At 41.5% G+C, this 27,052-nt stretch overlaps 2 protein-coding genes and 1 pseudogene across 9 annotated transcripts in view; all 3 read left to right on the top strand.

Moving 5' to 3' along the window:
- Positions 1-1,926: 1,926 nt before the first annotated feature.
- LOC134033610 (elongation factor 1-alpha, oocyte form-like) lies at positions 1,927-2,790 on the top strand (annotated as a pseudogene).
- A 734-nt stretch (positions 2,791-3,524) lies between these two features.
- Positions 3,525-6,470, top strand: haus4 (HAUS augmin-like complex, subunit 4). 4 transcript variants are annotated; one of them, XM_062478493.1, is made up of 9 exons: positions 3,525-3,869; positions 4,098-4,237; positions 4,360-4,491; positions 4,723-4,863; positions 4,969-5,062; positions 5,172-5,314; positions 5,464-5,594; positions 5,690-5,753; positions 5,865-6,470. In XM_062478493.1, the coding sequence occupies exons 1-9, from the start codon at positions 3,800-3,802 to the stop codon at positions 5,937-5,939; spliced, it is 990 nt and encodes a 329-aa protein (XP_062334477.1). In that variant the 5' UTR covers positions 3,525-3,799; the 3' UTR covers positions 5,940-6,470. The 4 variants fall into 4 exon arrangements, with proteins under 4 accessions (XP_062334477.1, XP_062334476.1, XP_062334475.1 ...); XM_062478492.1 differs by having other exon boundaries at positions 5,169-5,314; XM_062478491.1 differs by having other exon boundaries at positions 3,526-3,869; positions 5,685-5,753.
- Positions 6,471-7,079: 609 nt separating this feature from the next.
- golga2 (golgin A2) overlaps positions 7,080-27,052 on the top strand; it is a 134,400-nt gene continuing 114,427 nt past the window's right edge. For all 5 annotated transcript variants that reach the window (XM_062478459.1, XM_062478460.1, XM_062478458.1 and 2 more), the window contains exons 1-2: positions 7,080-7,350; positions 8,961-9,077. In XM_062478459.1, coding sequence (XP_062334443.1) covers positions 7,303-7,350; positions 8,961-9,077 — 165 coding nt within the window. In that variant the 5' untranslated portion in view covers positions 7,080-7,302. The remainder of the gene's footprint in view (positions 7,351-8,960; positions 9,078-27,052) is intronic.

Here is a 27,052-nt window from a genome sequence, read left to right as displayed (position 1 = left end):
CACCCTGAAATGTGGAGTTAAACCGAAGAACAGTTTCTCCTCCGTTGTCAGATCAGGTTTTAATGGGCGGAGCCAAAAAATTCCCTATCTACGTCATTTCGCCCTATCTACGTCAGATCACTGAATGGCTCCTCCTGCTGTACTGTTATTGTAGCTTATATCAGCTAGCTAGCTAGCTTCAGGATGTCTCCCACCACCCGCAACTGCATCTTCCCTGGTTGCAAGAACTCCAGCTGCGCTGCAACGCCATTTAAGTTCCCTATTGATAATGAAAGGAAAAATAGGTGGATAGATGTTGTGAAGAGTCATGCTCATGGAAAGCTTCGGATAAACTCCAACAGCCGCCTCTGCACTGACCATTTCACAGCGGACAGTTTTAACATGGACCAGAGACAGACGGGGTTCACCAACACACGGCTTCTCTTGCAGCGCGGAGCCGTACCGAGCATCATCCCTCCGTTCATCCTCCGGTCGCACATGGACCATCCACCGCCGCCGGCAGTTCCTCACTCAGTTCTGTGTGCTTGTTATAATTATACTAGATAACTTTTCCAGAGGTATCTCTGCTATGAGTTAGTGCAAACCGCTAAGTTGACATTAGGCTACTCGGTGTAGAATGATGGTATTTTGGTGAAATGGTAGCTAATGTGTTAGAAGTAGCCTAGTTGGAGAGCTCACTGTCTGCTGTCTCTGGTGTCCATTTTTACTGTTACAGCTCAGGGGAACATTTCATTTATATGCATCTGTATGTTTCACTCATTGAACAAATAAATTCTAATTCTATACAGTTTTGTTCGGCTTGACATAGCATCCATTATCTGGGTCGGAGGTAGGCACTAGGCAGCGAGGGGCAGAGCTTCAGCTCCTTCAGGCGACACGCCCCCCCAGTCTCAAGCAGAGAAGACTGCTGATTTTTTCACCATTTCAAAGCCTAATTTAACATACTTGTCAGTGTTATTTTTTCATTCGAATTTGGATGGGTAGTTAATAACACATTATTCTGTGGTGTGGCGAACTTAACCCTCGTGCTGCCTTCGGGTCACATGACCCAAAGGTTCATAACGAACCATTGTTGTGTTTACCCAATTTTACCCAATACAAAAACAAATAAAAATAATTTTCTTTTAACCATTCCAATGTGGGGGGTCTGAGACAGCCCGACAGTTAAAAGAAAATGCTTCACTTTGTTTTTGTATGAGGTAAATTTGTCGCAATACGACGGTGGGTCACAATGACTGATGGGTCAGAATGACCCGAAGATAACACAAGGGTTAAAACTCGTTTCCATGTCCACTTTACAGGATCTTTAAACTACAAATGACTTGGTCCGATGTTTAACCTTGTATTATTCTCCACTACCCAGTTACACTATCCTTAACAGGCCCTTGCGCCTCCACAGACGAAGATGAATAAATCATGTCAACCACAATATTGTTATGGTCGTTATATTGTTATAATTTGATGTCAGTTAACACCACAACGATGGCATTAGCAAAAAACTGTAAGCTAGGAATAGTAAGCAACACTCATCATCATTATAATAGTAGCCTAACATAGGTATAGGCTTTATTTTTTTTTAAGTTTATAGTTTCTTTAATCCGACACAATACTTAAGCAGTCATACTAAAACACGAAGCAAAAAGAACAACCTATATTTGGTGAGTCTGAGTCATGTGGAACGTATGTTCCATCTAAAATAGTGATATTTCAAAAAACTAAGTGAAAGGAATACTACAGTACTAATAGCATTTATTTTCGTAAAGTTCACATGTATCTGCTTCTTGATCGGACTTCATACCATCGTACCACATTCTGCCAATTTTCTGCAATGCCTTAACTCCAGCTCACACGCTCGCGACTGGTTGTCGCAAAGTATGACGTTTACAGCTAGTTGCAAGCGTGCACGAGTTTCGGAGCTAGGGCTCTTTCTGTTACCTGGCTGGGGGCAGCTGCAGTGGCCGTGTGATCTAATAACACCGAAACTAAAACAATGGGAAAGGAAAAGATCCACATCAACATCGTGGTCATTGGCCATGTCGACTTCGGGAAGTCCACCACCACCGGTCATCTGATCTACTAATGCTGGCACCTTCACTGCCCAGGTCATCATCCTGATCCACCCTGGACAGATCTCCCAGGGCTATGCCCCTGTTCTGGATTGCCACACAGCTCACATCGCCTGCAAGTTCAGTGAGCTCAAGGAGAAAATCGACCGTCGTTCCGGCAAGAAGCTTGAGGACAACTCCAAGGCCCTCAAATCCGGAGACTCAGCAATTGTTGAGATGATCCCATGCAGGGAAGCCCATGTGTGTCGAGAGCTTCTCCGACTCCCCTTGGTCGCTTTGCCGTGCGTGACATGAGGCAGACCGTTGCCGTCGGCGTCATCAAGACTGTTGACAAGAAGACCGCCGCTGGTGACAAGGTCACCAAGTCTCCACAGAAGGCCGGTGGTAAAAAGTGAATTCTGCTGCCACAGGTTGCCCCTCAGGTCGCGGGCTCTGCTGCCCAACATTCTGCAGAACCTCAGCACCTGAATTCTGTACTAAAGGACTGGTTAATGCTGATTAAAACCCATTGCTAAAGTTTTCGCAGGAAAATAACCCAACATGGATAAAGCCCTTGTGGTGTTGTCGCTAGAATAACAGTGCCTCTTTCATTTGTTAAAATTTGAATTGGTAATGGTTTAGAACTGCGCCTGTTGATGCCACAAAGTAAATGGCAAGAAAGCTGCTGGTAACTAATAAAGGTATTTTGAATTTCTTGACCAAAAAAAAAAAAAGAAAAAAAGAAGAGTTTCAGAACTAGGAACAAGCTTCTGCGCAAGACCGGACGAGTCGGTCTGGAAAGATGGCGCGGTCCATTTTGCGCTCTCGTTTGCCTCACTGTGCCACTGAGCACTTTTCATAGAAATGAATGGGGACGCCATCTTGGAAGACAAAAGCTGTGTCTACTAATATATAAGCAGAGAATATAAATCTATGGCCTGAAGAGGGAGTGGCGAGGGGTGAGGGTTTGAAGCATTGAACGTCATTAATCACGTGGTTAACGTAATTTGATAGAAGCTCCAAAACATTTATTAATTTTTTATTGAAAATGTACAAACCATACATTGCAACATTGATACTCTTTAGTACATGAAAGGTACAGAACATTTGCCAAATGGCATAATAACATTGTAATCAAAAATACATATTTTATAATACAGGATTAATAATGGATTACAAAGGAATTATGTTGCAATGTTATACTGTGTATGGCACAGTTTTATATCCATAAAAATGCAGTCTTGAAATCTTCCCCCAATTTTCCGTTTTTCTTAAATTATACCAAGTCCTTAAAATTGGTAAATGGAAGAAAAGCACAAGAATTGTATGATATGCTAAATCACTTTCCCACGATGTCAACGAACCATAATCGAACTGAATTTACTTAACCTTATATGTTATATTATTTGATTGATTTGATATTTTGTTGTTTTTTTTCCTTTTCGCTCCAAAACCGTGCAGTGTGTTTGCGACACAAGCATCGACGCGTCAGTGCCACACGTCCCACCCCGAGGAAGGAGATAACGCTGCCTTTTGCTTGCAGCTAGGCGACTTGAGAAAGTTAATGGATTAACTGCATGTGGCCATACTCTGTGATTAACAAATGAAAAGCTAATTTGACCGCTAATTAATCCAGTTTTAGGGTCGTGCTTGCATGCTTACTGATAGAACAGGAACATTGCGAAGTGTGCAATCAAAGCGGATAGTCAGCTAACATTAGCTAGCCAGTTATAGTAGCGTTAGCCTACTCGGTTATGTCTGCAAATGCTGATTCTGGGAGTGTAGGCCCATCGCTTTGTAAAGTGGACAACTTGCATCAGCAAGGTAATTATACCACATAATTGAAGTTACTTATAAGTATTTGTCACCAGCTACTGTAGGTATAATAGGTTTGTTGTAGACAACGCATCACATTAGTCACTGCTTCCAAATTGAGGCATAGCCTACATGTTATATCAAAAAGGTCTACATATTGTGGTTCAGGAGTCTTTTAGTTCTTTAAAAAAACAAATTTTTGTTATTTAAATTTGGTATTTTCCTATCATTCCCTAGTCCTTGCGTCCTTTCCGTTGTGCCAGATGATACGGGAAGACTTGACCCAAAATCCACGATTCTGCAAGCTCCTGGCAATGCTGTCACAGCATGTGGAATGCCATGGTCTGACTCTCAAACTGGAGAAAGAGTTGGAAATGGTATGCACAGTTAGCTAGATGCCATTTTTAGGTGTCATGTCACTGCTGGTGTTGCTATTAACCCCTGTGTGTGTGTGTGTGTGTGGGGTGCTTGGATTTTGCTATTCATAATTTTTATTTAGGCTGAGAGAGACCTGCAAACACAGAGGCTGAGGTGGCTGTGCTCAGAAAGCCTGCACAGGCTACTGCGGGAAATGGTCTTTGAGCACTCTGTCAGAAAGCACCTCTCCAATGTCCCAGCTGAGGATGACATGGTATAGTCAGTCTTTGATTTTGTACTTTCCAGTTCAATAAACAACTCTATATAACAATTTTAAAATCTTAAATAATCAGAAGACACATAGTCATAACTTTTTTATTTGCCCAAATAATATCCATTACACCCTTAAGGACATTTTAAAGTTGACAATTATACCTAAAATAAAGCCTTATCCATGTTAACTAAAAGTATTTCCTGCTAGAAAATATATATTTTTTCTTTACAGTTCTATGAGACAATGAAGCATAACTTGCTGGTTGGTCAGTGTGTCAGGCAGCTGGACCTTAGTGATTATTTTAAGCAGGACTCACCCCCACTGCTAGGACTGGATGCCCAGCAGATTCTAGACCTAGCATCTACACAGAAGGTCTGCTGTCTTTCTTTTTGTGTCTCTTTATCTGAGTATACACACAGTTTCTGTAATGTTTTTGTTTCACGCAGTATGGTACAGTTTGGTCAATTTTTTATTTAGGATTTGTGGAAAACAAGGCAAAGACTGTCCAGAGAACTGGAGAAGCATTTGCTTAAGAAGTGTTTCAGCCTTCTGTCCTACTATCACCCTGGGGGTATGGATAGATTGATCTTACATTAATTGTGAGGCACATTTTTGAATGACTGTATTTGACCCATTGTGCTTAAATAGTGATTTAAGTTTATCCTATCTTTGTCCAGAAGATGAGAGAGAGGGAGTAAAGAACATGAAGCTGTTACATCTTTCTGGGCAGCTGGATGGCAAGATCAAGAGAGTAGTGTGTTTGAAAGGGAAAAGCTATGAGAGCGCAGCCCTACTGCAACAGCAGACGTGCTGCTACATCTCTGTGAGTTGACACCAGTGGGTGTCACCATATTTTTTGGTCACCGTCCTTTGAATTGGGATAGATAAGTAGACTAAGTGTAAAATGCATCACTTTTTTCTTGACACAATTGTTGTCCTTACATCACTCACAATTGTATTTATTCTTAAAAGGAGCTGTTTGGGTGCATCCAGATTCTGCAATCTCTGATCCTGGACCACAGGTTGAAAGCACAGAAGGAAATAGATAAGAATAAGATTGAATACTTTGAGGCCAAATGTGAGATTGTCATCCAGAAGATCCGGTATGATCCCTTATTCTCACTTTCAATGATTACAGCAGTGTTAATCTTTTGGCTGAGTCAGTTGTCTATTAACTTAACTGTATTATTCAGAGCAGAGATGATGGAGATTCAGTTGGACACATACACCGAAGACACAATATCAGCCCACAGAAAAATCACGTGAGTTGTGCTATCTGTGCACACAGGAGTAAAGGAATACCCATGTTTTCCATTCTCACTGCTTCTCAAAACAGTGTCCCTCTCATTAAGATTGTTGTGTCTTTACTCCAGAGAGAAGCTGGAAGCAGAGCTGAAGGCCTCCCAGGGAGAGAAACATGCAGTAGACTCAATGTTGTCTTCCTTTGAATTCTTCGGCAAGGAATTTGAGGTTTTGGCAGAGGAGTACTCCAGACTGCGCCAGGAGATAGACACCAAGAATTGGGCTTTAAAAGAATTCTCCTACCCCACAAACTAGGGAAACTGACAATTGACAACAACTTGCCAAACGCCTGTTTAGAGCTCAGGCCCAAGCATCAATTCATTCACAGAAAAAGAGAAGCAGTGAAAGCTGTTGTAGGCTAATTAAAGAAAAGTGTTACTTTTCCTCTTTTCCAAAAATTCTTACTCCAATTCACTCTACAAATTCATCAGCACAATTGATTCACAATTTGGCAAAATATTTCCTTGAGCAGTTAAGCTTATAGTATGTAGATTCCATACAGTATGCCAGTCATTTTGTAGTTTGCAGTAAACTTGTCACATTCAAATCAAAGATTTGAAACTGTACTGATGAAATGCATGCATTAACCCCATCAATAATTTTGTATAAATTATTTGGAATATCTAATTAAAATTGGTATCGAATATGAGTTTAAATAAATCTGAATTAAATCAAAATGTGAGGTCTGACTTTCCAAGACAAAAGAGCTACTATCCCTGCGAAAAAACTATAGACTATAAACAATTTTTTCTTTGAACACCTCAGAACTGTGGATTATCAGCAAAAAGTGCAGTTACAGATTTAAGCATCTCTGAATTAACAAATTAATCTCTCAAAATGGTTTGGTTAGCTTCCTTGGAATTTGTAACGAGCAGTTAGATTGTATAATGCATCCACTTAATGATTAGCGTGCATTACATTATGCCTACTTGTATTATATTTGTTAAGAGTGAGCTGCTGTTGTTTATCCAGATAGGGTTTTTACACAGGGTGAATTTGAGTAATCAGTTGTTGTTTTTTTGGCATGCATTTTCTCATGGGAGCTTCCTGATTGACAATTGCCCTGCCCCTTTCTGTGACACCACACCAAGTTTTGTGATTTCAGTCACATAACATCCATGCTAAACCTAGAGTAGAAATTATATGGACAATACATTGTCATAGCAGGAAAAAACACAGTGGAGTTTAGGTGTCCCACATTACCCAATGTCCCAGATTACCCGAATTCACCCTTGGTCTATTTTGCTGAAGGTTTCATTTATTTAAAAAAAATCAAATGACTGACTGGTAGGCCTCAGCATCATCGAAGGTCTCTCGAAGGTGCAGCATTTTAGCTTAGTTTGCGGTCTGAATGATTACAGTGACTTGTGTCTAAACAACAACTACAGCATTACAATTGAAAGTTTGTCACTAGGGAGTTTTAGCGCCTTTTAGCGGCGAGATGTTTATAACACCACGCACAGATCCCAAAGTGATGACGTGGGGCGGTTCGCCTGCTGGACGCGAAGGATGGCCGACCAAAGCAGACAAATCAAACTCGCAGCTGCCAAGAAAAAGGTGAAATATGTTATTCTGGAATTGGCAATGTTTGTTTTGTGTAATTTCTTGTTTTCAAGATAGGTTAAATTGTCACTCCATCACCCTCTTAACTTGTAAGCAGCCGGACCCGCCATTCTCAACTCTCATTTACTAGCCTACTCCGACAGCCTGTCTACAAGCACACTGCGCACGAAAAACGGTGGTTTTGCATGGGCCTCGTTTAGCATTAGTTCGCCTTAAATAGCATATTTAGGACAGGTAGTTAGCTAGATAGGAATTGATAAGATTATATACATTTTTTTGTTTAAATAGCCTCTTTCTCAGCTGTTTCATCATGATAGATGACTAATGTTAGCTCTAGTTGGTTAGCTAGAGCCACATTAGCTACTTGATGTGATTATAACTAGGCTAGCCTTGTCAACTAGCTAGGTACAGTCAGCGGAGTAGACGCAAGCTACCGCACTGTCAGCAGTCAGAGGAAGGTGTAACTTTGTAGGCTTGGCAGCCAAGCAAAACTAAAAGTGAGCCCGGCCTTAAACTAGCTAGTTAGGCTTTGTAGCCTACATTTTCTCAATGCGACAGCGGTGTTCGAATTCGAGCTAGTTACTGAAGATGGTCAGGGTTTAAAATGAACTGTTTTACTTAACACTGGTGCTCACAACTTTTAAAAGTTGCACCAGGAGCACCCACCGAATATTAAGGAGTATAACAACAAAATGTGTTAAAGATCTATTTTATTTAAAAACAACACCAGCTCTGGGGCTTTACACATTCTGCCGCTAGGGTTTGAAATTTGGTCTCCTGGCTCTCTGTTACTCCTCCATCCATCTCTACTGTAAGGCAGAGGTATTGAGCTAGCTAGTTATCAAGCTATCTAACTAGCTATAGTGCTAGTTAGCTCCCTGTCACGTGGCAACGGTGTCCAGTGACAGTGATTGACGCCTAATTTTAACCAATCTAAAATCTAAATTAAAGTTACGAACGTAAAGAAGTGTAACGCTTAAATGGTTATTTAACGTGGAATAGTGACCGGTCCACCATTCGATCAGCTCACAGCAGGCACATACCATGAAGTAAGCTAATTAGCGAGTGTTCTGTAAATAAAGTAAAACAGGTCGCACCATAACGATTATTTGCACTCGCACAAATGCTCACAAATATATTTTGAGGTCGCACAGATTCCGGCAATTTTTGGAGCATATATGCAATTTCGATATGTTTGCAAATTGCGACCAACATGGTCAAGCCCTGAGTGTGCGGTTTTGACATGTAAACGCCCCAATCACCCGTTACGGTCCCAGTTTTAGCTGTGACAGGCATCTAGTTACCCATCTTCCACCATTACATGCTGTTTAAGAGAAAGTTAAAAAACGAACAAATACTGGGCATACACAGTGAGCACTAGCCCAGGCTTTGTATGTGTAGTTGTGGTGATCACAACATGGTTGAGATGAGATATGGCATTCCCTGTAGCTATTTGTTGGCCCATGACTGCTATCTACACAGAGACGCTTTCTCATGTCATTCCACATTTCAAACAGCAAATGTGTGTGTATTCATCGTAGTAGTATCACAGTTAGTTAAACGTTCAGAGACACTATTGTCCCTCTTTTTGCTTTTGTGGCCAGCTTAAGGAGTTTCAGCTGAAGAGTTCCCCAGCCAATGGAGGAGGAGGGGCAAAGAAGAGGAGAAAGATGAAGGGAGGAGGCAATGAGCCCTTGGGAGACAGACACTGTCTGGACAATGTGAGTCATGACTGCCTGCTATGTAGCTTTGCCTACATATCTATTGTCTCAGTCAGGACACACTGCATCTTGTGAATTTTCACTTGTAGGTATTTTGTTGGGAAAGCAGAAGTTGCTTGTCAGGGATACCCTTAAGGGTCAGATCACAAAGGGTTTTTAAAAACTCGGTCCTTATAAACCCATTGCTTCCCATGATACAGTGCGCCAGAGCGTGCTCTCTTGCGCTTTTTAATGAAAGTTAAAACATTCCCAACTTCTCCAAAAAAGCGTGGAGAAAAGGCGCTCGTCAATGTCAAACTTGGCCAATCAAATCAAATCAAACGAGGCGGTCTTTAATACTTAACTATTTCCTTCCTCCTTCCTGTTTTGATGCCGGCCGGTAAACATGTCTTTGATTTGAGACAATGTCAAACGATGAGAAGCTGATATTAGCAGTAGTAACTCAGGACAAACTTTATCATTTAAAATCACCTCATTACTCAAACATTAATAGGGGATGACATGCATTGAATTGCGTGAGCAACCAAGTGTATCTATGGTGAGTATAATGCTGTTTACCATGCAGATAAATAGTCTGGCTGGCTGGTTAGCTAGCTACAGTACTTAGCTGGAATCACTATTTGATAATATTTGACCGCCCGGTTGACCACACAGCCCCGCTCCACAGGCACACCTGCTGTTAAATGCCCAATGCGCTTTGCCAAGGCATTTTTAAGTGGATGCTTTTCAATAAAACCCTCTGTTTAATGTCCCCTTTATCTGAAATCTCTCTAATAATGCCAGGAATCTCTGTGTGTGTCTTGAATGGGATTTTAGGGCAGTGTTTTTCCGACAATTATCTCAAGAACCGGGCACTCTGAAAAATTAATATTTCGCAGGTATCCTTTTTATAATTTAACGGAGTGCAGCTCTGCGATTGACGTTGTTTGGATAAATATAAAATGAGATCATGCCAGTTTTGCTCAACTCTCGGCCATGTTAAGTTGACTGAGCTGCACTAAGCGATCTCTTGCGAGCCAAACGATATGGCTATAGCCAGACGAAAATAGGCACAGGAACAATATTATTTGTCAGTGCAATACAGAAAATCGAAGACTATTTTATTGATGAAATACTGGCTAGCTAACAAAGAAAAATACATTATAGGCCGCAAGGTGAACCACGAAAAGTCTTTTAGAAAATGATTCCCGCTCCACAGTCTGGCATCTACACAATCTTTAGCTCATAAAAAAGAACGAGTCGTGCTAAGCTACCTAAAAAAGGTTTGTCGCTGAAATTCCAGTCGATTATCGTTGCGTCTATGTTTTATGCAGAACTAGTTTCTTCAGAGCGTAATAGGATTTTGGTGGCACGGTTCGACACGTGATCGTTCTACACCAATAAGGTAGCTGCTTTTTGTCAACGTGGATGGATATGTTTGGCAAATAGAGGATGGGACCTTGCACGTAACAGAAATTCGGCCCCTGACAGTGTTTTGCATGTAATACACTGCGGCTGCAAAAGTGCGTGTGTTTTCATTTGTGGAAGAATGAATGAATGTTACAACAACGACATAAGTCTGTCTGTCCCCCCCCTCCAGGTTAATGTAATAGCCTAGTTTAATAACTAATGTAATATTGCACATATGTTCGTACTATTTCCCCTAAAGCAATAAGGTTAGGCTACTTAGAGACCTTCCACTCATAAAGTATGTACTAAATGGCATAAATGCTGCCAATTATTAATTGACGTATTAATAATTGACGTTGGTCAGTAGCCTAGCCTATCGATTAAGGTACTCGAAAGCATGTACACTGTCTGCTTCATTTGAGCTTGATAGGCTAAGCATTCTGTAGCAAATAATAACAATAAACCCACTATTTATTAATTAAAACTACTTCTGCATAGTAATGCACCGAAAATACAAACGTAAGCAAAGGCAACAATCGCTATCAAATCAACAGACGTGCAATTTAGCTAGCAGGGGAATAACGAAGAGCACCAGTTAACTTAATTTAAATTAGCAAGAACTATAGACTTATACAATAACAGGCTTAAATTAACTGACAAGTTAGCTATACGACTTCTCAAAGACGCACAATCTCAACTGCGGTGTGAAGCGTGTATCCGTGCTATTCTCCGACATGCACTCTAACAATCACATAGACGTCCAAAAATTTTGTACAGCCCTATTTCTGATAACATGGCGGCATAACAACAGGGATGCAGTCAAAGCCTCCGGTTTACAATTTGGAAAGACTTTAACAAGCTAACATGTAATTACAACAATAAGTGACGTCAACATTTCTTTTAACCAATTTGGAAAATGTAACTTCAGAATTTACTGTGTCAGTGTCACGTAACCGCTCATCCCATTCGCTATGGGATTTTTAGGGGTGCTCCGATCAGGATTTTTGGGCCCGATCACTGATCGCTAGAAGCAGTATCAGCCGATACCGAGTACAGATCTTTTAAAATGTTTTATATCTATATATTTTTTCATGTTATTCTTACAGCTAGGGCTGGGCGATCATTTTTTTTTATCGAAGTAAAGACTTCCCTCAATAAACTTATCGTAACATTAATTCATTTTCAATAATGTCGAAAGAGAATAATTAGGAACAACAGTTCATTTAATTTCTGTGATGCAGCAGGAAGTTGCGGAGAAATGGTAGCCTTCGCTCACTAAAATATACTGAGCACCTCAAGTGGAATAGCTAATGTTAACCGCGGAAAATGAGTCTTATTGCCGAAAACAGTGGCAGCGAAGCCATGGCGAGGGAGCAACTTCCAATGAAGAAACTATTGATAATAAGGGTTCGTCTTCAGTTATTTGGAAGTGGTTCGGCTTGGTGGAACGGTACATGTATTCGTACCGTACGGTACGGGCCTCACGGTTCGGTGCATGAAATTACACGGAGAATACACGGTATAAAAATAAATAAAACTCGCGTGCAAATTAATTAATGTAATGCGGAACTACTGTTAGATACTCGTGTTCTTTAGGGACATCTAATCTGTAGCTCTGAAGCTCTGATTGGCGCCGTCGTGAGTCAGAGATGGGCTAGCTAGCAGCACTAAGGATGAGTATGGCGAGTGGTGGCGACCCACGAGAGATAGAGGACCCGCCGGCCTTTTAAAGATTGCAAGTTTGGGAAAACTTCGCTTTCCCATTCAGTTACAGTAGTACAGGCGAGAGAGTGGTGTATAAGACAAGCACTGTGTGTCGGCGTTGTTCAGCAGTTGTGGGCAGTGACGTGCAGTCTGGGTAGGCAAGGTAGGCACTGCCTACCCTGCCAAAATTCAAACGTAAACATTTTTATTAAATCATTTTATTTAATAAACTTGTATTTGTATTTTTACTGTTTATTCTTGTGATTTATATATGCAATATGTGTGTTATTGGGTGTGCTTTGCCTTCGGCAAGGGCACAACCTTTGTTCTCTCACATATATATTATTATTATTTTTATTTCTTTTTGCCCCCCTAAAACTCAGTCAATATTTGGCCTACATAGACAACCTAGGTGTCAAAAGTTTCGTCTTGGTAGCGATTGAGTTGCTTCTTTTGGGATTTATGTTCCGTTGCATGGTTTAGGCTCAAGTTAAGTTTTTGTGGCGAAAAGTGAAGCTAACGGTGGCTAATTTGCTAGCCACAGTCACTGACGTTACTAACGTCACTACGTCACTAACGTCACGAAAGCACGCGTGACTACCTTTGGCAGAACATTCGTTTTGCATCTGTTAACTTGGGGGATAGGTAGGCTAACTATAGCTTTACTGCAAGGCAGCTGCAGAAACGCCACAAGCAAAGAGGCCAGGGTGATAACTATTTACTCATTATACTTTGTGATATGACACACAATTGTGATGTGTAATGTACAATATAAGCTGATATTATTAAGGAAGTACATCTACTTTCGGAAACAGTAGTCTACTATTTCACTGAAGTATTAGCATCATGACATTAGCCTGTGTTGCCCGGGCAACACGTACTACAGTGGTCTATGATGTATCTGTTTTCAATCGTTAAAATAAACATTCCTCACATATACATTTTCGTTGTAGGATTTATTATGACATTAGATTACAAGTAAATGATTTTTGGGTGAAATTATCATTACCTGTGGTTTCAATTCAGTGTATCACTGCAACGCTGTAGCCTACGCGAGACACTACAAAAACATCTACACAGCTGTTTAGGAAGTCAAACGGCGACAGAACATGTTCGGCACTCCCCTTACTTAAATCAAAAGTCTATCTAACTACTAACCTGAACTTCATTGCCACAGCCTAAACTTTGTCAATCTGTTCATGAAAATAATTAATTTCAGCCTAAACTGTACAACGGAACGTTAAATCCAATTCAACCAACGCAATCGCAACCAAGACGAACACAGCAGTAGTCTAGTACTGTACCGTAGTAGTACAATTTACCGGGGCAGCTTCTCCACACGGCTATATCGCATTTTGCGTTGTTACTGACAATGATCGCTACCAGCGAGCTTTTTATGAATGAGCGATTTTCCACTAAATAAATGTCAAGCTTATTTACGTTTTGGGGGGCATATTTTCAGTTAGCAGATGGTACTGTTTGAATCGCGATTCCATCTTCTACTGCCGGGTAACGTCGTAGAATAATATTCAAAGGGGGTTCTTTATTAATGAATGAATGCAATGAGTAGGCTAAATGCATGAAAATATAACGAGAAGGGAAAAACTTAAAAGGACGTTTAAGTCATAGAGATTCGGTCAATTTTTACACCGGTCTGCCAAATGTATTAGTTTTGATTCAACGATGAGGCTGCCTCTTGCAGGGGAAATGAGAAGACATCTATTTCATTCTACACTTATCACGTATTTTCAGTTGTAAATGAGCAGCAAAAAAAAATGCTTTTAAATCTATGTAATCTTTAAAAATAATAAGTATGCATTTTTATATAAAATACAGAAATATCAGTTGTAAAAATGTCATTAAAAAACGGACCCCTGTGCAACCGACGCAAGCAAGCACACCCTACAATTTCCCCAGAAATTGTACCCTCTCTAGTTCCAATTGTTTAGACGTTACGATGACGAATGTAGCAGTTACGCATTTTTTTTTTTTTGAATAAGCAGTGCTTTTACTGTCCGTTCACTGCGGATGACAAGCGAAAAACTTACTTGCACACTTCGATCCTGTATTCTTCAACATGTACAGTACCAGTCAAAAGTTTGGACACATTTTCCCATTCAAGTGCCTAGCCTCTTACTGACATCACCGCACGTCTGCCTTGCTCCTCAGGTGTGCCTATATTTTTGACAGAAATCGTAAAGCATTACACCAGCATCCTCTTGATCAAATTATTTCATTTTGGTTCTCGTCTGTTAATTCAGCAGGTGATGTACACTTCAAGTCAAGACTCTGTTTATTTAAGATTATATCTGTGTTTACTGTGCCTGACATGCAGTGTATTGTACATGCATATACATGCAGTTACAGTTAATGGCCCAAACATTAGTATCATGCACTTTCATCAAAGGCCTCTTGCATTCGATTTTTGTATGAAGTTGACAAGTTTGTTTTGGGTTATATTTAATGGATATCAACATGGCTATTATGGATGATGGAGGGGATTTTTTTTATCAATGCTACTGTAAAGTTTGCATGTACCCAAAGAAAGTCAGATTCCTGTTTTCGCGTGTGCTAAATGACTTAAAATATCCGACGCCATCACCCAGGTGTGGCTGGAACGAGACCAAAAAAAACTGTCCAACTTCTCCTCCCTACAGTGCTTAACCAGCCATTAGATACACATACAAATAGGGCCCAAAAAATTACTGACGCAATCGGAATTTACATGTCTTCAATGCGCCCGTATTCACTCATAGAGGAACCTGGTTTGTTTTGCTTTTCCCTCTGTTGTACCGAACTCGTACCGAACCGTGATGTCTGAACTGCGGTATGAACCAAACCGTGACTTCAGTGTACCGTTCCACCCCTAGCCACCGATCGAGTACCCATAATAATTTTGTTCGTAAAAATCTTGATTTGATTTGGGGATAATGACATGGCTGGATAGCTGGCTAGTCGTTGTTAAACATACTGTCAAATTATAATTACTGTTTGGAGAATATGTCAACTTTGATGCGATCATCTCGCATCCATTTGCTGTTAAACTATTTTTCTATTGCAAAACGCATGAAAACATAAATTATTGTTTGTAAAAAAAAAAAAAACGTGGGCAATTGACCATGGTATAAGTGGGATAATGCCCGACAAGGTGCAAAATATCATCCAATAATGGACGATGCGGAGGTGGTTTTTTTGACAACACTAATGACATTAACGTTTATATTTAGCTAACATTAACTAGTTACATGTAAGCGGGGAGACTGAACTAACTTCTTTAGCAGTCAAATGATGTGTCCGCAAAATGACTTGGTGTCTTGAATGCAGGCAGCCAGGAACTACAGAGGGAGGTGACTGACTGGGAGTGAGAGATGCGGTATTGTGGTATTATTATATAATGCCACAATGAATTAATATTTTATTAATATATACCGTATTTCTTCGATTAAACAGCGCCCTCAAATAAACCCGCCCTCGAATAAACACTGCACCAAAAATGAACATTGTGTAATAAACGCCGCCCTCGATTAAACGCTGCACCAAAATAATCAGAAAACGGTTATTTAATTGGTTAAATTAAAACACTATTTATTACACAAGTAAATCACAAATGTACTATAATTGCCTTGAAGCACTTGCAGACACAAGTGGCTTTCTTGCTACAGGTTTATTTGAAGCTTCTCCAAATCCACCGTGAAAACTAAACCCACAGTATAATGTGAAAATAAAGACCATATAACAGCCAGCCTAATGTTGCAGTGTTACCCCAGGCTCTGGTACGACGCGCTAGGCGGCTATGGCTTTACCTGCTGCTCGTCTTGGGTCAATGAGTCCAGAAGCCGGCTAAAGATATTATCCTCTATTCCAGGGATTTGGTACAATTAAAACATCCATACAGCACGAGTAGTTGTTGCAAACTCCGCCTTAAGCGGTCAAAACCATTTGCCCTTCCGGGGTCAACACCTGGCACTACCCCTCCCCCTGGCTCATATAGCCGAGCCAAACAGCGCCACCCAGTGTACAGCCTTAACCATACCCCACAATACCATTACATATTTGGCTCTTACAGACCACATTAGCTTAATATGAACATGCATGACATGCGCAGCATGTAAATAACATGTACAATAAGCATGCTTATTGTACATGTAATTGCGACAATTACATATACAAATATAGCTGCAAGCAGCGATGCGGGTTCCTCCGCAAAATGGCAAAATATTATAAACATGTACACTGTTGAAGATGGAGAGTTGGACAACGAGAGCAAAACTACTTCATGTTTGGCCAACAACAATAGGCTGAATGGGGATTTGAATTCATGAGCATAAGGTCACAAGTCAGTCTCTCTATCCTCTCTGCTAAACACCAACTGTTGAGATTGCATGAGTAGAAAGGGCAGAGTATGAGCTTTGGTCAGCTTTGGGACAAAGGTTAAGAAATGGTTGACATCTCAAGGTAAAATTGCGCATGGTACATCAGAATGTCACCTTGAAGCCAATAAGGTTTGAAAAACCATCAGTCAAAATTATATTTGATTTATTGACACAAACATATTGAGGCAATGTGGACACTTACATAAATACACCCCTTTCAGACATTTTGTATTGCATTTCTCATAGGGTAGACGTAACGTCGCCCGTCTCGTTCCAAGGCCCGACCTGCCGCTTGGCAGACAGGTCCGACTGCGGTTTCTCTTGACGCCAGGCCAATTATCCCGCCGAGAGGGATCGCCAATCGTCGAATTGTAAAGGCCTCGGTTGGACCAAAAATAAAGTGGACGAGAAGAGGTCGGCGACACGCATCGATTTCATTTGTCTCCCGCCGTTCCGACCTTATCAATTTAATCTAGGTCAACGGCGCCCGTCTGATTCCGAGAGCCGCCGCACGGCCGCTTGGCAGACAGGTCCGACTGCGGTTTCTCTGACGCCAGACGTCACGTCGCCCGTCTCGTTCCGAGGCCCGACCTGCCACTTGGCAGACAGGTCCGACTGCGGTTCCTCTGACGCCAGGCCGATTCTCCTGCAGAGAGGGATCGCCAATCGTCGAATCGCAAAGGCCTCGGTTGGACCAAAAATAAAGTGGACGAGACGAGGTCGGCGACACGCATCAATTTCATTTGTCTGTTCCGACCTCATCAATTTAATCTAGGTCAACGGCGCCCGTCTGATTCCGAGGGCCGCCCGGCCTGCCGCTTGGCAGACAGGTCCGACTGCGGTTTCTCTGACGCCAGACGTCACGTCCGAAGGTAGCACAAGGGTTAGGGAGGGGGGTGGGGGTGCGGGGTGGGTCACGACGACCCGAGGGTGGCGTGAGTGTTCCTCCTAGTTTTAACTGGTGATATACCCTCCCCTACGTATCTACGTTTTTGTATTAGGAAGAGTAGCACCGACACGGCGATGGCAGGGTTAATACAAAAATAATACTTTTTTTTTTATTAGGTAAAGGTATCGCTACACGACGGTGGGTCACAATGACCCGAAGGTAGCACAAGGGTTAGGTAAAGTTATCGCAACACGACGGTGGGTCACAATGACCCGAAGGTAGCACAAGGGTTAAAAGGCTTTGCCTAAACTGACATGCAGCAACCCGGAGCACTGGGTTTCAACATCAATTTACACATTTAGTCTCTATTTTTTACTCTACTCTTAAGGCATGACTATGTTTAACTTAATGTCTGCATCTCTCTGTCACCAACTGTCTCTGGAGTGGGGGCTTCACAGGGTGTCTACAGGTATAAACAAGTTAAATTTACGACTTTTTAAGACCTTTTAATACCACTTCCAAATGAAATAAAAGACCAAACTTACGATGGAAATACAATTAAAAAGTGGAAATATACAGTAATCTTTCCAAGTAAACACTGATGTCTGTTCAATATGAACAGCAGTATGGTAAAATGACAATAATTGGTTGAGTTTACGAACATTGACTAAATGTGTGTAATGGGAAAGGATGACACAAATTTAATTGCTGTCCTAAATTATATTTATTATTACACTACGGTGGAAATGGTGGAGCAGAAACTAGCAATTCCATGAATCCCATGGAAACAAAGGCAAATGTGTGAGATGTACTGATGTGGAGCACAAATCATCCAAGAAGCAGTAATTCTCTTGAGTGTTTTTTATTCAGATGAATAATCATTGGATTCAAGTCAAAAGTCTATCACTTGAACTGGTTTCATCACTGACATTTAGTCATTTAGCAGACGCTCTTATCCAGAGCGACTTACAGTAAGTACAGGGACATTCCCCCGAGGCAAGTAGGGTGAAGTGTGTTGCCCAAGGACACAACGTAATTTGGCACAGCCGGGAATCGAACTGGCAACCTTCAGATTACTAGCCCGATTTCTTAACCGCTCACTTAAGACACTCAAAGTCAGCAGCTTGGCATGCTGGGACATGGAAAGGATTAAACATTTAGACTTTCATCAAGGTAGAAAATGTTGATTTGTCCTTTTTCATCAATGTCCTCAAAAAAGCAATCTGCAGAGCCAGTAGACACAGTAGTCTGTGGGGTGACTGTCTCTGGAGCGCTTGCAGGCAGGCAGGGCAGGCCAGCTGGATGAAGCGGTCCTGGGGTCAGGGCTGAAGAGAAGCTGTCCAGCTAGAGAGGGGTAGTCCAGCAAGGAGTCTGTGTTGCTCTCAGCATCCTCTGTTGCATTCTGTTGAGCAGGCCTCTGCATGACCCTCCAGACCTGTCAAAGTGAAGAAAGGGTCCATGTCAGTTGTGAAAAATGAAGCTTTTCCCATCTACACTTGATACAGACTTCAGTTTTGACTGTGAAATGCAGTGGCAGTACTTGAACTTGAATCCAAATGTGTTGACATGATGGAGACCCATGCCAAGTCACTCAAAACACAGGTTCGATTCCAGGCTCTGGCAAGAGTATTTAGCTCTAAACTGGTCAATATACACATCTGACAAAAGACCAGCTCACCCTTTGCCTGTAAACAGTGATTCTGACTGTCGGAGACCTTTAAATAGCCTGACTTACTGAAATTGGCAAAACTAGCCTGGCTAACGTAGGTCGCTGTCTCAGGGCATATGACGAATGAAACAGGCTCGCCTTGAAAAATCAGATATACTGGCTATCTTTATTTTTTTATTTATTTGTTTATTTGTCAGGGACAATGCAGCGCACATTATTACATACATAGATAATGTTGTAGATGTGTTGCATAAAAGGTTTTTAGCCAATAGGCTAATTTGCAACCCCAGTCCCTGGTCAGACCTTTCTAAAAAGTTAGGCAAATACAATTTACTGCATGGTGTGAGTTACACAATCATGCAGCAGATGCAATGTATTAGTATATCAACATTTCACAGATTCATGACCACATTACACACAACAGCACATCACGTAACAACACAATACACTACAACAGGGACGTAACAACGCAATACATTACAACAGGGACAACAGAGACACACTGTGCTCCTGCCTTTATAGACCTGAACCTGGCTACATGTTTGGTTTTCTTTCAGCCAGTGTTTCACCTTTCTATTGAATGTTTTCAGTTCGGTTTGTATTTTTATTTCAGTTGGTAAATAATTCCATAAATGGGTCCCTATCACTGAAAAACATGATTGGCCGAAAGTGGTTTTGCGCACCTCTACTATGCAGTTGCCACCCACTGCCCGCCTAGTGGCCACTCTTCTTGTATTTGTTTTTGTCACAAAAGGACAGAGTACGGCTGGAGCTAAATTATTGGAACATTTAAAAGTCAGTTTAAGAAAAGCGAACTTCATAAAACTATCAAAATTAAAAAGCTTGTATTTCTGGTGGTGCCACATTGTTGGTTTCTGATCCATTATTTTCAGTGCCTGTTTGTGTAATGATGTGATGGGTTTGACTGTTGTCTTGGAAGCTTGACCCCATACAGTAACACAGTAGTATAAATGAGAAAGTATCATCAGTATATTTAGCAGGCCCTTGTCTACAATAAGCAGTCCTCCCTGACGTTTTTGGAGTAGAATTGAGTGAAATACAAAATTGTTTACACACTGCCAGTGGGCGAGCCGAGTCTGACTGAGGCTAACAGCCGAAAAATAATTTACATTCGTAACGGCGAGCTGCAATTGGAAGCGAAATGAAACGGGAGCTAAAAACAGGGTGGGGGCTTGGTCAGCACACAATTTCCAGAAAGGATGTGTGTGCGTCTCGCCAAGCTCGCGTGTGTGTCAAGTAGGGTGACCACCTGCCCCGCTTTGCGCTGTATCGCACAGCATTTTCAATATGGGACGTGCGGGACAAGGGGTGAAAATGCTGTGCGACACAACGCAAAGCGCGACAGGTGGTCACCCTAGTGTCAAGGGGCAGGATGAGTCTGAGAATTTGGTGGTCGGGCCAAGATGGCGCCAATGTAACATGCCTTTTTAACACTGAGGGAAACTTCTGTGCAGAAGTCGTATTTACCCATTTAACACATACATCGTGCTAATGTATTACTAATGATCAAGTTGTTTAACTAATTGTGATTTTTGAACCAGGAAGGCCCAAAACATTTTTGTTTCTGAGTTTGCACCGTTCAACTGAGGCACCAGGCAACTACTTTTTTAGCTAGCTACTGGCTAATGTCTGAAATGTCGTTGTCAAGGAATGTTTCACAACTCCCTACGGAGAAAGAAGATATGGATTCGTCTTTTACTCCCGACAGCCTGAAAAGAGATCACGACTATCTCAAACACTCAAAGGAACATGACTTGCTCGTCCGATTTGACAACTCTTGAGTCCCCCTCTTGCAGCCCTTTACCTAAAAAGATGTCTCACTCTCGCCGGCGCGACTCAGATAGCACTAACGTGTCTAATGCTGATATCCTCGCAGCAATTGAAAAGGTTGGTAAAAGGCAAGATGAGTTCCTGGTAAAACTACAAGCTGTTTAAAGTTGCGACAAAGACAAATAACACAACCTCAATTCGTGAGCTCACATCTTCCCTGGAGTTTACTGGTCAGGAGGTGGACGACATGAAGGGGAAGGTGAGAGGCTTGGAGCAAGAAGTGAAAGCCGCAGGATCTCAAAACAAGGCTCTCTGTGACAAGGTAGACGAGTTGGATGCATACAAAAGGAGATGGAATCTCAAGATCTCTGGTGTTCCTGAACGGGAAGGGGAAAATGTGAAAATGACTGCGATAGACTTGTTTGCTAAAGTGTCACCTGGAATCGGGGATTTGCTTCAAAGTACGGTCGATGTTGCACATAGACTCGGCCAGAAAAACGCGAATGTAGGCTCACGTCGCATCATAGTACAATTCACCTCCCGCACACACAAAGACAGGATATGGTCTGATGCTAAACACTGAAGTTTTAAGGCAAAAGAAGATCAAGATTCTCGAAGACTTGACAGACCGAGTTAAGGAGGCAAGAAGCAAACTATGGCCCCTCGTGGAACAATCAAGGAAGGAGGGAAAACGGGCTGGCTACAGTGGTCCTTTTGCTTTCATTGATGGAAAAAGATTCTCCGCTGGTGATACGTGATCGAGATTAGTAGCCTACCTGTTACGTTATAATATCCTTATAAGGATCGATCTGTTTTATTTTTCACCGTTTTCCTGATATAAGTTTTGTTACTAAAAGTATGAATGGTTATGACGCTAGGCTATTGGCATCTATATTGATATGTAAGTATTAATACCCATATTCTAAATGCCGTTGATGATGCTGTTTGCTTTTAAGTTTAAATACGATTGGTCGATTATTACTCGATGCACAATTTCTCATTTCAGAAATGTACGATGGGTACAAATAAATCACATTTATTTCTTGTTAGAGTCAAATATGAGGGGAGCACATTCCAGTATGCAATAGCTCTGTACATTACCGTTTTCTTAAGTGCATTGGTTCTGGGTAGAGGAAGAGTAAAGTGACCACTTAGTGCCTGTCTAGTATTAAAACTGTCTCTCATTTACATGTGATAGCTGTAGAGACAAACTGATGGGTTTCTGTGAGAAATATACATTATTTAAGAACAGAATAAGGCTGCATGCCAGTCTTTCATCCATGACAGCCTGACAGCCTGGCATGCATATCCTTTTTAACTGAGTGGACCATGACAGTGTTTCGTCAATAATGACACCCAAGTTAGACTTCTTTGACCTGCTCCATAGTAGTACCCTTTCAAGAGAGGCTTAATTTCTGATCTGTCCTGAGAGAATATTTAGAACCTATTACCATGCATTTAGTTTTTAAAACAGCTTATTTTCCAAGATCCGTTCAGAAACCAGCTTTAACTCTAGTTGAAGCACCTCATTAACATGTTCAATGCTCTCTGACGATACATACATAGTCGTGTCATCCGCATAAATCCCCGTTCCTGCATTTTTTAATACATATGGCATGTCATTTACAAACATGGAATAGAGAAGGGGGCCAAGGCAGCTTCCATGAGGAATTCCACACTGAAGTGTCTCAATATTTGAAAGGGAGCCATTGAACATAACACATTGTTGCCTGTTCAGTTTCACTAAATAGCTTTTCAAAAAATCAATAGCAGAATCTTTGAATCCATATGCCGATAGTTTCATGAGTAGCAGCTCATGATCTATGATGTCAAAGGCTGCGCTGAAATCCAAGAGCACCACCCCAACAACTGACTTCATGTCATTCTGTTTGAACCACTCGTGAGTAAGACATGTCAGTGCAGTGCTTGTAGAGTAACCTGCTTTGTATGCATGCTGTAGATCAGAGTTAATGTTGTTTTCTGACAGATATTGCTGGATCTGCTTAAATATAGTTCCCTCTAGAAGTTTACTCAAGACAGGTAAGATGCTGATAGGCCTACTGTTTGGACCTGTAAATGGCTCCCTACTGTTTTTGACAGAGGAGTAACCTTTGCAATTTTCCACAAATCAGGATAAGCACATTCCTTAAAACATAAATTGAAAATATGGCCTACAGGCTTAGCAATTGATTTAGCTGATAACTGAAACAGTCTGCCCTCAATATTATCAAACCCACAAGGTTTATCACACTTAATTGTTTGAAGTATCTTAACCATCACTGATTGGCATGAAATCAAACACACAATCCTTACCACTCATAATATTATGTTTTATTATTGCTTTGGACAGCCCACCACTCATAGGCAGCATTTGGTTTCTTAGTGTGTTCACTTTACTGAGGAAGTAATTATTGAAGTTTATTCAGTTCAATAAATGAAGGCGTTCTGGCCATTTTACTTCCACCCATAGCATCATTAAGTACTCTCAAGTTTTTTACTGTCTCCATGGCACTCCTCAAATTTAGAATTCTAGTAATATTTTTTCTTTTGTCTATTTATTTTAGTTATTATATTTCTTAGTGAGCGGTAAGCTTGCCAATCTGCTACATTACCTGACATAATGGCAGATCTTTTCATTAGGTCCCTTTCTCTCATCAAGTTTCTCAATTCCTCATCCAGCCAAGGTGCTTTAAGTGATCTAACAGTGAACTTCTTAATTGGAGCATGTTTATCACACACTGCAGAAAATAAATTAATAAAGTAGTCCAGTGCAGCATTTACATGCATCTTCTCAAGCACAGTATCCCACTCAATATGTTCTACATCAGCAATAAAATAATTTACTAAAAAGGTTTTATATGTTCTTCTATAAATTACTTTAGGCCCCGCTTTAGGAACCTTTGTTTTTACAGTTAAAGCAACAATATTGTGGTTGCTAAAGCCCACAGGTACCGACACAGCTTTAGAACATTTTTCAGAACAATTTGTAAAAAAGTGATAAATGCACGTTGACGTGACCATTCCGTTCCTATTGGCATTAATTCTTGTGGGTACACCTATGACTTGAGATAAGTTTACATTTAGTCATTTAGCAGACACTCTTATCCAGAGCGACTTACAGTAAGTACAGGGACATTCCCCCTGAGGCAAGTAGGATGAAGTGCCTTGCCCAAGGACACAACGTCATTGGCACAGCCGGGAATCGAACCGGTAACCTTCAGATTACTAGCCTGACTCCCTAACCGCTCAGCCACCTGACTTCCCTTGCATAATGTGGCTGCATTGCTCAACTTCCTTTTCAATGTACAATTACTGGACAACCAGTCTATATTCATATCACCAAGAATGTAAATATCATTGTCATTCTCATTCTCCAGCATTATGCATATGTTATTCAGATATTCAGCATTAGAGCATTGTGGCCTATAACAACAGCATGTCAATATAGGTTTCAGATGTTGGATATGAACTTGGAGCCAGAAGGCTTTTACTCCAACCATACCTAGATCTTTCCTTATTTTAGCTGGAATATGATTTTGAATGTAGAAAGCAGTACCCCCCCCCCCCATACCTGTCTCTGTCCAATCTAAATATATTGTAACCTTGAACCTCTATGGCTTCTTCCAAGTGAGTCTCAGACACAGCCATAATATGAATATCATTTACGTGTAAAATGGTACATAGCTCTTGAACCTTGTTTTTTAAACTACAGACGTTTAAATGAGCAAACTTAAACCTTTTTTCTGTAGTTTAATAGACATTTAAAGAAAAAAACAAAAGGTCCTCATCTGAACCCTACATACCACTCTTCAATCAGGATGGGGCGGAGGACAAGTGCTGGGGCGACACAGCCCCTCGCTCCCTAGGTGGGTGGGTCACAAGGCGATCGTATCTTAAGTAGGCAATGTCCCCTCAATCCCATGCCTCCTTAATTTTAGGCAGAAGATCCCTTCGTTTCTGCCGTACAGCCTCGGAAAAGTCCTCGATGTAAATCCCAGGGGCGGTCTTCTTCAGTTCCTTCTCCTCAAGATTATCTCTCTGTCCTTGCAGTTTAAGAACTTGACTACAATGGGACGCTTCTTGTCAGCTCTGTGATCTGGCTTTCCACTGCGTTGAGCCCTTTCAAAATGCATGGCTCCAGCATCCAGCTTTAATTTTTCAGAGATTAAGTTGCGGACTTTACCTTCAGTATCAGCCCAGCTCTCCCGTGCTGATTCCTCAATCCCTTCAAAAATCTGATTATTTCTTCTCGATTTTCGAGATAGTCAGCCTTGTTTTCCAACGTGACAAGACTGTCACATATTGTGCGCATACCATTTTCAACGGTGTTGTGGTCACCAGAGACTTTGGCTACATTAGCTTTAATCTCATCTACTTCTCGCTGGGTGTAATGAATACTGTCCTTGATCTCCTGTACATTCCTGTTCATAGTCAAGACGCTTGTTGGTGGAGTCCATAATCAACCGGACAAACTTATTAAAGGTGTCCGTTTGTCTGTCTAGTATCTCCACATAGTGGGCTTTCTGCTGTGTGAGCATTTGGTTGATCAGCTTTCTGACTGAGACCATGGTGACCAGCTCCTCTTCAGCCGGAGAGGAGGCCTCTCCTTCGTAGTCACGGGCTTGTTCATCACCCTTGTTGTTCTTGCCTTGCCTCTTTCTTGTTCTTCCAGCCATCCTCCCCAGCTGCTTGCTGCTCCTAGGCCCGGCCTGGTGGCTAGCTGCTTCCAGCTCGCTGGTGTTACCTGGTGGTGGGTAGATGGCTGCCGGTGGTAGCTGGCTGCTCCCCGGTGGTGGCTGGCTGCTCCTAGGCCTGGCCTGGTGGCTAGCTGCTTCAGCTGCCCGATAATAGCCAGCTGTTCCTGCAAGGCCTGGTAGCTGGCTATTTGCATCTTACTGCAGCCTGGGCCTGGCCTGGTGTTTGTTGCCCGATGTTGACTAGCTGCTCCTGCAGGGCCTGGTAGCTGGTAGCTACTGCAGCCTGGGCCGCAGCCTAGGCCAGGCTGAAGAACTGGAGCTTGGGCTTAAACTGGTTTCCGTCACAAAGGAAACTTACAGTTGCTAATTTCACTCTCATATGGTGAGGAACCCACTTACAAACAAGTCAGGAAACTTGAATGTAAAAAAATATATGGGATTATCAAGATTTGTCAGATTGACCTGCTACCTGCTGCCTGTCTTGAGACCTTGGATGCTGGCAGACAGATCAAAGTGGGATGGGGAGAGCTCTGGAGATTACCCGGAAGTACACCTTTAATATGGTGAGCACTAGCCTTCACCTCTTCCAATCCCTTTATTCTTTGTCTATGGCCACACTGCAGTTACAATTCACTAAATCTCTCTTACTAATTAAACGCCACCCTGGAATAAACGCTGCCCTGGAATAAACGCTGCACCAAAAATGATCATTGTGTAATAAACGCTGCAGCGTTTAATCGAAGAAATACGGTATATATCATTTTTATTATGTATTCTAGACTTGGACTAGGTAAGGATTCATGCTGTGGCCCCACTATGTCTTCCATCTATTACCTCCCACTAATAGGCATCTGCAGGCATCTGTATGCAAAACAAATTCAGGCGGCAATAAAAACATTTGATTTCATTGTGTTCAAGATTCTATTACTCAAAACTAGTAGCACTTACAGGGATTCTGACAACATGTAAAAGAACTTCAGTGTCACCTTTCAAAAGAGACCACAACCGTACATGTACTCCAAACTGTTAAAGAAAAGCTTTCGATTTCCTTTGGGTATGCCTTGTTAAGGAGTTTTAGGTGAATTTGACAGGATTGGTTAAAAATGATTGTAACACTAGTTGTATTAGCTTGAGTCAAATTTTGACCAAATACACACTGCTCTCAGTAATCTTTTCACATCAAATTGTGTGTGTCACCTGTATTAGGTCACCTGGCCATCACACCTATATGAGTGTCTTGTACGTCTCATTCTAAAATGACAGGAATAAACCTAACCCCCCCCCCCCCCCCCATGACTAACAGCTGCCTCTAAATAAATAGTGGAGTTTTTTATTTGCAGAGTTTATTCAGTTAACACAACCTTCGGTCTAAATATGAGTTGGCAAGGTAGTTCCGCTAACCTCATCTTATTTTCTAGGTTACCCCCCCAGACATTATACTTTTAATTTCATCACATTCTGTG

This window comes from Osmerus eperlanus, chromosome 14 (genome assembly GCF_963692335.1).
Source record: "Osmerus eperlanus chromosome 14, fOsmEpe2.1, whole genome shotgun sequence".
Classification (NCBI taxonomy): domain Eukaryota; kingdom Metazoa; phylum Chordata; class Actinopteri; order Osmeriformes; family Osmeridae; genus Osmerus; species Osmerus eperlanus.
The sequence above is the reverse complement of the archived record's forward strand: the minus strand, read 5'-3'. Positions and strand labels throughout refer to the sequence as shown.

What these genes read in the sequence shown, in the direction of transcription:
- haus4 (XM_062478490.1), top strand. Translation starts at nt 3,800, where the DNA reads ATGTCTGCAAATGCTGATTCTGGGAGTGTAGGCCCATCGCTTTGTAAA. An exon ending in TGGAGAAAGAGTTGGAAATG is followed by an intron (nt 4,238 to 4,359) that starts GTATGCACAGTT and finishes ATTTTTATTTAG; the next exon opens with GCTGAGAGAGACCTGCAAAC. An exon ending in TCCCAGCTGAGGATGACATG is followed by an intron (nt 4,492 to 4,722) that starts GTATAGTCAGTC and finishes TTTTCTTTACAG; the next exon opens with TTCTATGAGACAATGAAGCA.